Source organism: Natrix helvetica, assembly GCF_964273705.1.
Source record: "Natrix helvetica genome assembly, chromosome: 4".
In the NCBI taxonomy this organism is placed as follows: domain Eukaryota; kingdom Metazoa; phylum Chordata; class Lepidosauria; order Squamata; family Natricidae; genus Natrix; species Natrix helvetica.
In genome coordinates, this window is record NC_138550.1 from 134,732,360 (window position 1) to 134,744,586 (window position 12,227).

Genomic DNA, 12,227 nt, shown 5'->3' on the forward strand with positions numbered 1-12,227 from the left:
ATCCATACACGAATATGGATCTTCAAGCATATGGATCGTAATCATAGTTCATGTTTAGGAGGCAAGACAATTTTGAGTAATTCTACTTCTCCTTTTCCTGCTAGTAAGGTTGAGAGACTAATGGAGGGCCATCCACATATCTATGCGCATGGTTAATGGTTAGATGCAAGCCAGGAAATATCCTGCAAAGTTTACCATCTTCCTCCTGTGAAGAAGAATCCTAACTTGAGACTTTTTTCAAGCTGAGCTGCCTTTTTGGTGGAGGCTTTTTATCAGATTTAATTGAGCCTCGTATGGATCACTGCTTCTACATTTCTTAGTAAGAAACCCATTTCTGATAAGATTGTAAACAAATAAATTGTCACAGTTCATCCTATCCCAATTCAGGCTTGTGCCTTTTCTACAGCATTTCCATTCTCTGGTCTGTGCTGACCTCTTTGCCAGCCATAATGATATACATACATACATACATACATACATACATACATACATACATACATACATACATACATGCTTTAGCTTCTTTTTCTTCCTCTTCCCTCCCTCCCTCTCTCCCTTCTCCTCTTCCTCTCCTTATTATGCATTTTGTAAACTGCTCTGGAGAATGGGCTCTGGAGAGGAGGAAACATAAATCTTGGGTAGAAACTGATTGGAGATAAATATTACAAGATAGGAAGATTAGACAGGACAAGGAACCATTGCTTAACAAGACAGGAAGCCTCTATACCTAAGCCGTCTAACCAAGTGTTTTGACACCACCTGGCAGAGCTACAAAGCAGATAAGTCTGCTTGGAGTTACTGAACTTTAAACCTGGAAAGGACTGAGAGTCTAAACTAATGTGTGGATTACACCCCAGAGTTCTGAAGGAACTAGCAGACGAGATCTCAGAACCACTGAATTATATCTTTCAGAGATCCTGGAACACCGGGGAACTACCAGAGGACTGGAAAAGAGCTGATGTGGTTCCCATCTTCAAAAAAGGGAAAAAATTAGATCCAGGAAACTACAGACCTATCAGCCTAACCTCAATACCAGGAAAGATTCTGGAAAAAATAATCAAGCAACGAATTTGCGAACACCTAGAAGCAAACAAAGTAATAGCCAAAAGCCAACATGGATTTGTCAAAAACAGATCATGCCAGACTAATCTTATTGCATTCTTTGATAATGTGACAAAATTAGTGGACCAGAGGAATGCCGTTGATATAGTTTACTTGGACTTCAGTAAGGCTTTTGATAAGGTAGACCATAACCTACTACTAGATAAAGTAGAAGAATGTGGGTTAGACAGCATCACCACCAGATGGATTGGTAACTGGCTGACCAACCGCACTCAACGTGTAGTTCTCAATGGAACTGCATCTACATGGAGGGAAGTATGCAGTGGAGTACCCCAAGGCTCTGTTTTAGGCCCAGTACTCTTCAACATCTTCATCAATGATTTGGATGAGGGAATAAATGGGGAACTCATCAAATTTGCAGATGATACCAAGCTGGCAGGAATAGCCAACACTCCAGAAGATAGGCTTAAGATACAGAAGGATCTTGACAAACTTGAACATTGGGCACTATCTAATAAAATGAAATTCAATGGTGAAAAGAGTAAGGTTCTACATTTAGGCAACAAAAACGGAATGCACAGGTACAGTATAGGTGATACCTTACTCAGTAGTAGTAACTGTGAAAGGGATCTTGGAGTCCTAGTGGACAACCATTTAAATATGAGCCAGCAGTGTGCAGCAGCTGCCAAAAAAGCTAACACAGTCCTAGGCTGCATCAACAGAGGGATAGAATCAAGATCACGTGAAGTGTTAATACCACTTTATAATGCCTTGGTAAGGCCACACTTGGAATACTGCATTCAGTTCTGGTCGCCACGATGTAAAAAAGATGTGGAGACTCTAGTAAGAGTGCAGAGAAGAGCAACAAAGATGATTAGGGGACTGGAGACTAAAACATATGAAGAATGGTTGCAGGAACTGGGTATGTTTAGCTTAAGAGAAAGAAGGACTAGGGGAGACATGATAGCATTATTCCAATATCTCAGAGGTTGCCACAAAGAATAGGGAGTCAAACTATTCTCCAAGGCACCTGAGGGTAGAACAAGAAGCAATGGGTGGAAACTAATCAAGGAGAGAAGCAACTTAGAACTGAGGAGAAATTTATTGACAGTGAGAACAATTAATCAGTGGAACAGCTTGCCTCCAGAAGTTGTGAATGCCCCAACACTGGAAGTCTTTAAGAAGATGTTGGATAGCTATTTGTCTGAAACGGTATAGGGTTTCCTGCCTAGGCAGGGGGTTGGACTAGAAGACCTCCAAGGTCCCTTCTAACTCTACTATTGTATTGTATTGTATTGTGTTTATGATTCCTGTAGTGTAAGATCCAGGAGGGAGAGGGAGTAAAATTCCTGCCTGATCCACTGGAAATCTCATGTAATTCAAAGACCTCTAACAATTGCTTGCCTTCTCAGAACTGGAACAACCTTCGGGATCAGTCACCAGAGTTCCAGTATTACATGGAGCTGTAAGAAGACACTGCCAAGATAAGTCAGTAAAGAGACCATGATTCAAATTGGAACATCCAAGTGTTTCCCATTTTACACTTAAACAACCCAAGTTTTTTAGACAGATAGAAAGCTGCCTTGGACAGTCAGTTTGGGAGTGTAATGGAATACTATCAAATACATAACTTCAGTATCACAGACATCCTCAACTGATTTTTATCAAGGATAGGATATTAGGATTGTTGGGGGGGGAGGGAGAGAAACAGAAAGAAAAGGAGGAAAATAAGGAAGAAGGAGGGGAAGGGAGAGAGGAAGGAAAGAAGAGAAGGAGGGAAAGACAGAAAGGAAGGAAGGAAGGAAAGAAAGGAAAGAAAGAAAGAAAGAAAGAAAGAAAGAAAGAAAGAAAGATGAATATCCTACCTGTTTTAGCACAGAGGTTCCAGTCATCCTGAAATGAACTATTTTGCTCAAAGAAAAGACTTTAACTAGCTTTTTTTCCTTGTAACTGAAAGAAATGAACTATTTGACAATTAGAATTGTTTATGATTATAAAAATATTATGTACTATTGAATTTTAGGCAAAAGGTTTCTGTTTGTAACTGAATCAAAGAAAAGTTGAAGGTTATTTTTTTGTTTTCTTTTCTTTTTTTTATACCTTGCACTTTCCTTTCCCCTAATGTTTCCCCTTTTAATTTTTAATTATTTTTATAATATTTTATTTTTTGTAGAAATTCAGTTTCATACACATACATATAGACAGAAATATACATCGATACTGTGTGTGTGCGTTTGTGTGTATTTATACAGTATATATTACAGCCATCTAATAAAATGTACTCCAATTGATTTCAGAGAGTTTTCTCTTCCTTTTTTCATAATTACTCTATTTCAAACTATAGAGGGATGGAATTTTTTAAAGTTGTGCATATTTCATTTATATTAGTTGCTTTAGGTTGTTTTTTTAAATAAATTAAGCCAACAATGTAAAATTTAAGCCGGTAATAGTTTAGTCATGATGTGTATTATTCATAGCACCCAAACATCTATTCTAAGTTGTTTTGTTTATATTAGAGTAGCACACCAATATATTTCACTGTAAATCTGTGGAGTTCTTGGGTATAAAAGAACTGATTCTATAGCAATAAGATCAGTGACTGCGGTAGCCACAGAAGATGTAGGAGTAGTTTTAATTTGCCACCAATCAAAATTCAACTATGTCAGCTTGTCTATGTCTTACTATAATCTAATATATAAAAATTGAATTCTGAAAATAGAATAGCCTTTACTTACTATGCTCTGTTATAGGTTTTAACAAAGGCTGTGCGATTGCTGCACAAAAGGTAGCAATCCCAAAGGGTCAGTTTGGGCCATTGTATCCTGCTAAACTATTCCAAGTCAGAGTTCCAGACAAAATTCTTTTTTTTTCTCACCCCAAAATTTTAAAGGAACAACCAGTGTTCCAGAAATAATCATGATTAAATATATATTTTAAAAATCATTTGTGTTTCTGTGTGTATACACAGATAGTCCTCAATTTACAACCAGTCATTAGCCACATTTGAAATTATGACGGACCTATCTTGGGATTACTTACAACCTAGATTCAAGTTCTATCAGTTGCCCCGCACCCCCATCCCACAGTCACATAGCAAATTTTGGGAGATTGGCAAAGTAGGTTGTATTTACGGTCATTTACAGCGTCCCATTGTCATGTGACCACATTTTATGATCGTTTTACTAAAAACTTCCATTAACATTTGGTACATAGCCACACTTTGCTTAATGACCACTGCAAAAAACATTGTAAAATCATTTCATGACTGCCATGACTTACATTCGTGATGGGCAGGCTCCATTAAGATAATAAGTCAAGGACTGTGTGTGTGTGTGTGCGTGTGCGCACACGCACATACATACATACACGCATGTCTATACATAGATACCTATAATGCACATAATAGTTACAGTATAATGGAAATTAAAATGGCAGGCCATTGATGATGTATCAGATCACAGGGGCCTAAATATGTAGATTTCTGATTACTCATATTTTAGAATAGGTAAGATAGAAGTAAGTTGCATATAGTGAGGATAGAGTATTCAATGTGGTAATGCAATGTTTTGCACTTCACTAATTTTAAATTGTGTAACTTCCATTCCCAGAATTCCTCTGACAATGGTAGCAATTCTGGGAGTTAAAGTCCACCGCATCTTAAAGTCACTGTGACAGAGAAAGACTGATATAATTCATGGTGGTGAAGGTGATCTCGCTTTATAATAGAACAAAAATGAATGATGAGCTGGACACAGGCAGCCAGATAACTAAGCAACAAAAGATCATTCTAGTACTTTGCAAAGCATGACTTATTGTTACAACTGTGTACAATCAATTTTTTAATCACCATATTTTAACATATCTTACATTTACATAGAATGTCCACAGTGACATGTATAAAAGAATATAAATATTAATTCTAAGTAATTTGTAGTTTTATCTCCCAAGTTGTCAGCAGCATTTTCATAGGGCTCTGTTTCTACTCTTCAAAAGATCTCACCTTTCCCCTCCCACCAGCCACCTGGCTCTCCCCTTACCTGGCCTTTGGGGTAGAACTAAAACAAATTGAGGCATCCTCCTCCTTTGCTCTTTCTTCTATGTTTATTTTTAATGGTGGCAAGAAAGAAGTGAAAAGGAACAACTCCTAGTAACTAGATACTATGGAAGAACTCAAGTTGGAGTATTGGGAATTGATGGCAAGACCAACCTGATACTTCTGCTTTAGAAGGGAAGGAAAAATCGCAGGAGATGGGAAGCAAGACAGTCAAGATTTCTCACCATGGGGCTCCAGAGGAAACATAGCAGAACTATATTCAGTGTGGTTTTTTTTCTGTAGCCTCAGTTAATCAATTAATTTCTGGAATTAATTGTCTCGGCATAAGAAGAATGCTGGAAGTGAAGGGCATTATAGGAACCCACAAGAATAGTGCCAATACCCCAAATCAATGCTGCATTTTAAAGAGTTAAAACAATAAGTTTTTGGTGAAATAACAGCCTAGAAATGTACAATCATATTCTTGTGGGGTAGAAAAGGGATTGCAAATAAGAAATAAACAAATCTGAAAGACTAGCAAAGCAACATAGAATGGTAGTGTCACAATGGTAAACATTTCCCAGCTCTTTTATATAATTATTCTCCTTTCAGAATTTTCCAGGTTCAGAGCATAGACATTCTGGACATACATAAGTTGACTAGCTTGTCTGTGGCAGCTTTTTGCAAATTGATGTTCTCCAGATAGGTTGGGTGGAGCCCCTGTTGCCCATGCTTCTTTCAGTGATGTAAACTTTCATAAAAGACATTTTATGAAACTAGATTCCATGATCTATATTCTATAATATTCATGCCTTCTGGAAAAGGAAAGTTAAGAACACTATTGAACTGATATGACATTTATTTTTGCAAGATGTCAAGCGAAGATCAATGTAGATAATTCTCTCTATATTTAGATGTTTTATACATTTTTTTTCTTCCTCTTTGTTAGAAAAATCAAGATGTTTCACAGAAGGCAGGATGGACCTTTCTGTTTTACAACATTGCAAAAACTATAAGCAGAAATAAAACACCTACTGATATTTGCAATTAAGGGTTCACAGCAAAAACATAACTGAATTTTATCATGGCTTTTTATGTCTTCATCTGTCCATTCACATAGAATGAATAGTTTCTTTATCTGAAAAGAAATATAAATGTGATTAAAGCTGTTTTCTTATACTCATCATCAATTGTTGGAGGTCAATATTTATTAATTCTTAGAAAAATGGAAATGATTTCTTTTCATAATATCAAAACAAAAAAGCTTTCCATGTTTTTGGAAAGCCATAATATTGCTCTTCCTTCCTTCCTTCCTTTCTTCCTTTCTTCCTTTCTTTCTTAGAATTATAGATTGCCATAATTTGTTGCAATTCTGATCAACTTACAAAATACAATAAGAAAAACATAGACTATGTCATCAAAAAAGAAAGTCTAAGGGGAAAAAAATCATAATCACGCATCCAGACCAGAATTTCACATGGGGGTTCCATGACCCACTCTGATCCAGGGTCCAGAGATAATCAAGTGCTTTTAAATAGGGACAATTTTGTTTAATGTACATGAAAAGTGATCTGTTTTTCTCCTAAATCTCCTTCAGCAAATTGTTGTTAAGTATGCAGTATGTTTGCATTTCTATATAATCATTTTTCCTTAATAACATTCCACTGTTTTGGGAAACTTATTTTTCAAATTATTTTTTCAGCATTGCAAAAGTTGCTTTTTCTTTTTTTTAACAATACATTTGTGGTGTGTTTCCTTCAGTCAAAATAATATTACATGATCCTATAAGAGTATTATCAGAAATGAATGCTCCTGGTTAAAATCTTTATTTATTATAGCACCGAGAGTTGCTATTTTGCTGTACTAAAATGTGCCTTTTTCTCCCTTTTTCAGCTTCAGAGATGGAAGAACTTATCTAAGAAAGACCTAACTTACCATATCAATCAACTTTAATTCTCTTAAAGACTCTGGCTTTGTTGCCACTTCCTTATCAGGATGGCTGAAAAGGGTCCAGGTATGAATAAAAAGACATCCAGGTCTACGCAGTCTCTTCCACCAGAACCAGTGGATATAATCAGAAGCAAAGCATGTTGTAGGAGAGTGAAAATCAATGTAGGTGGACTCAATCATGAAGTTCTATGGAGAACTTTAGATAGACTTCCACGGACACGTTTAGGGAAGCTCAGAGACTGCAATACTAATGACTCTTTACTAGAAATATGTGATGACTATAATCTTAATGAGAATGAATATTTCTTTGATAGACACCCAGGTGCTTTCACCTCTATCCTGAATTTCTACAGGACAGGAAAGCTACATATGATGGAGGAAATGTGTGCCCTCTCTTTTGGCCAAGAATTAGATTATTGGGGGATTGATGAAATATATTTAGAGTCCTGTTGCCAGGCAAGGTATCATCAGAAAAAAGAGCAAATGAATGAAGAATTAAGGAGAGAAGCAGAAACAGTGAGAGAAAGAGAAGGTGAAGAATTTGATAATGCTTGCTGCCCAGACAAAAGGAAAAAACTCTGGGACTTGTTGGAAAAGCCCAATTCATCTGTGGCTGCAAAGGTAGGAACATATACTTTAGAATTTTTTTAGGTTGCCTGTTTATATTAATTAAAAGCCATCTATCTGTAAGATTCATTGAATATATTATAATAAGGATAACATCCCCTGAAAATGTGTTTGTTAATTTGGGGTGGGGGTGAATATATTTTATTTCAAGATATTATGTGGGCAGTCTGTGCTGTCAATCAGACTTTTGAAGTTTGTCACATCAGATTTTTTTCTATATATTTTTCATATATTTTTGGGTACATATGACACTATTTAGAATTTATGGGATGTTTCCTTCAGTATAGTAGGAACAGTTATGATCACTAAGATAATAAGTAAGAATGTTCATGACATCAAAGACGTCTTGATGTATTATTAAGTCGGAAGCATTTACTTTTATAATGTCCATTTTTTTCCTAAGTGCATTCTTTTGAACTCAACAAAACTTTCAAGATAATTTGATTAGCATAATTTGGCTTTCATGAATCCTTGTACAAACAAAATATTTAATAACATAATAACAGTATTATGATAATCCAGAATTGCTAAGCATCCCACTTATTGTTAGTATTGAAGACTAATATTGATAAATGTTGTCAGCTTGCCCTTATTTGCAAGAACAATGAAACTCACCAGAAATGTAATGAAAGCAACAGCTTCCCTTTGAATCAAAATCTTAACCCTGGAGACTCATTTCCCTAGTAAACTAAGGAACTGGAAATTAATTTCACCATTCCAGTACAGAGTCTGGTTTACTTGGGAAGAGACAATCAGGATTCCAGTTTGAAATGTTATGAAAAGCTTTTGCCTTCTCGTTGGTTTCTGCTTAGTTTTATTCTTTCCATGGGTGGGAAGAGTTAAGTGAGGGTTGATTGGGCTTTTTATACAAATAAGTCCTCATCAGTGATGAGCAACATTTTTAGCATTCTAGATTATTGTTACTTCAAATATTATTAAGTATTAAATATATATTATATTTCATTGTATCTTATTAATAGAAAATGCCTTCCCACTTAGATCATGATACATTGGCTGGGTTTGTTATAGCTTTGTTACTTTGGTTAGTGTTTCCTTTCTTTGAACCCTATTGGTGATGATAGGCTGCTGAGTCTGAGAAATTTTTTAAAAAGTGAATATGCATTCTGCACATTTTTCTACATCTTTTTCTACCAATGCTTAGGCTGATGTTAAAGGATCTGTTCCCAAACTGGCAAGATAGTAGATCCTTTGCTTTTGTCTCTGGGAAATATATACATACATTGTTCTTGTTTGGTGTGAGAATGAATAGTGTTGAAATCTTTTTAAACAGGCAAGTTTTGGACATTTTATCCTGTGTGAAATGCAACAAAATGTGCTTTTTTATAAATAGAAAGAAACATATGTCCATTATGACTTGTGTGCAAATACAGAGTCACAGGTTGTCATGAGAAAATATAAAGAAGTCGTCTTTAGCTGCTAAACAAATAAAAAAGAACCAAATTAAAGCACCCAATCCTCTGGATAGAAGGTTTCTTTTTGTGTCTTTTAATTATATAGTACACCACCCACCCACACACAAATTTAAGGTACACTGGCTTAATTTCCAAGGAGGATTTATAGAGCCATCTATAAATCTTCCACATTGATCTGAGAACTCTGACAAGCATGTAGACGTTTACCAGTGGATGGGGAATCAAAACATTCCAGGGGGTATCTGCAAGATGTGATTTTTAAAAAGGTAATCAATCAATTGTACAATCACAGTTGTACGATTGAAGCTCCATCTATTTCTTCTGTGTGATGCATGTACAACACACACACACACACACACACACACAGACACACACACACACAAACATGCCACATTTCTACCGCATCATTGTAGGCATTGTCTTGAATAGTTTGACACCACCTGCAGGAATGACAAATGTAATCCTCTTCTAGGTCAAAGCTCCTTCTGCTAATAGAATGGTATATCTTTAGTCATTCGTAAATTAAAAATTGATCAGCTGTGAGGAAAATTTGGAGATGTATGGCTAGCTTAGAGGCTACTTTAGATTCTTAGGCCCATTCAGGCCCATTCAGAACTAGGTTACAATCCTAAAGAGAATAACAAGGGCAGGATGTGTGTGTGTGTGTGTGTGTGTGTGTGTGTGTATTAGTATGTATGTTTATAGCAGTTAAGGCACTAGGGTAGAAATCAGGGGTCCTTGAGTTCTAGTTCCTTCTTAGGCACAAAGCCAATTGGGTGATATTAGGCCAGGGGGGAAGCAATGGCAAAGCACTTCTGAAAATCTTACCAAGAAAACTTCAGGGACTTGTCCAGGCAGTCACCAGGAGTTGAAAGTTGACTTGAAGGTGCACACAGACAAAGCCACAGATTCCTTCCTGACTGGTTCTTCCCTCGTCTGCCACTTAGGATCAATTTAACTTGCTGTGAATTTTGAGTAATGATGAGTAATGAGTAGTTCACATGTATGTATGCATCTCATAGGTCTGGCAGTGAATGTAGTTTACATGTGTATTGAAAGGTATCTTTTTGCACCATAGACATAAGGCATTTATGTCTGTGATGTCAAAACTGAGGGACTTGTCTTTCTGGTACAACAATTCCATGCATCAGATCAGCAGTTCACTATCTGAAAGCAACAGGTGCCAGCTTTTATCTTTGTTGTATATGATTCAGCCAACATTTGTTCTGACTGTTCAAACAGAACTGGAAGGGCTGCCACTGCTTAATAGAATCCTCCTATAATTTGTTATTAATAGGCCGTGCACCTAAGATCCCAGAGACTAGTCTGTGGGAGATGGGCCATGTCATTGAGCTGACGCATGAAATCTCTACGGAGCAAGGCAAGATCAACATTCTCTGCAACATAGGCAGCTCAGTGATCCAAAATCCGTTGATGTTAGGTTTGCAACATACTGCTGGTCTGCTTTCATGGCATAAGTAAAGGAGGACGTTTGAATGAAACCAGCCTTGTCGTGCTTACTCTAACTTGGAAAAATGCAAGGACAAAGAATAATTTGGCATTGTCTGTTAGGGGATCCTGTATGCCCATATCTTGAGCCTTTGTCAGTTTTATTGGTTTTGGCTTCCTTTTTAAAAAGTCCTTGGAAAGATGCTACAAAGAGGGTGTTGAGGGAAATACTGCTTCTTCACAGAGCTGTCATTTCCAGGGTTTCCTATGTAAAAGGAATGATTAATGTACCAATTTAACGTTTCAGTTTGAACAAATGGTTTGAAAGAACTAGCAAGATGCCAACTAATAGATACAATTATAAAGCATCAGAAACCTTAATGCCTATTAGCCAGTCTGTAGCTAAAGTGAAAAACATAGTGCAGTCTTTAAGACCTGGCATGAATATACTCATCTGCATTTCAGAGTATGCAGGGAAGTGATTTATTATTGATTTATTATTCTTTAGCTGTAATTAATGATTTATTATTCTAAACGTTTATTGTTGTGCGTTTATTGTTCTAATATGTCCACCGGCTTAAGAAATAAACACAGAACTAGTTGCTGGTTTTATATTTTATAATCAAAGTAACAACCCGAGCTTTCTATTTCTGAAATATAAAATAAACTCCCCAATCAAATAGTTTTCCAGCCTATGCCCTCTTCTTCTGTTGCATTACGTGAATGAAATATTCAGAAATTGTGGAAACGTCTTCCCTTTCAAAGTCCTATTGGATCATTCATTCTTCTGAAGCACAGAGCATATATTTAGACGTCATTATTTTCATTCTGAATATGAGCTGTGGTATATTGGGATCATGTTTGGAAAGAGTTATAAAATATTCCAGATTATAACACTACTTTTGTATTTTCATTGTATTTATTATTAGATTTATATCCTGGTTTTATTTTATACAACTCAAGGTGATGTTCATACTTCTCCCACTTCCTCTTTTGTCCATAATAGAAAGTTTATGAGGGAAGTGCACTGAGCAGAAGAAACTGGCCAACGTCACACAGCCAGTTTTCATGGCTAAAGCAGGATGAGAATTATGATCTCCTAGATCAGTGGTTCTCAACCTTCCCAATGCCATGACCCTTTAATACAGTTCCTCATGTTGTGGTGACCCTCAACCCTAAAATTGGTGTCTCGGTTTCTAAGACCATCAAAAATATGTGTTTTCCCATGGTCTTAGGCGACCCCTGTAAAAGGGTGTTCGACCCCCAAAGGGTTCCCGACCCACAGGTTGAGAACCACTGTCCTAGAACCACTGTCCTAGATTCTAACCCAGTGCCATAACCACTACACCAAACTGGTTCTCAGTTATAGCTCGCATGGGCTAAAAAGCTATAGGTGAAGTTAGAAGAGCTCTTCTAGCTGACCTTAGAAGATTGAGTTTGCTTTCAACATGATGGAATCTAATGCTGAGGTTTAAGATTTTAATGATAGCATTGGCATCCTGATATAATATTGAATGAAGGAAATTGATGTATGCTAGAACATGATGACATATAATCAATCCATCAAAAGAAATTGTAAAACCTGATGCTAGATGATAATTCCCAGTATGTCTCACCTTTGGCCATGTGCTGCTCCAAGATCAGCAGCATCCAGAAGGCCACAACTTCATCAT

General features: G+C 36.6%; 1 protein-coding gene across 3 annotated transcripts in view; it reads left to right on the forward strand.

The window, feature by feature from the left end:
* KCNB2 (potassium voltage-gated channel subfamily B member 2) overlaps positions 1 to 12,227 on the forward strand; it is a 240,730-nt gene that overhangs the window by 70,593 nt on the left and 157,910 nt on the right. For all 3 annotated transcript variants that reach the window (XM_081950552.1, XM_081950554.1, XM_081950553.1), the window contains one exon: positions 6,989 to 7,666. In XM_081950552.1, coding sequence (XP_081806678.1) covers positions 7,091 to 7,666 — 576 coding nt within the window. In that variant the 5' untranslated portion in view covers positions 6,989 to 7,090. The remainder of the gene's footprint in view (positions 1 to 6,988; positions 7,667 to 12,227) is intronic.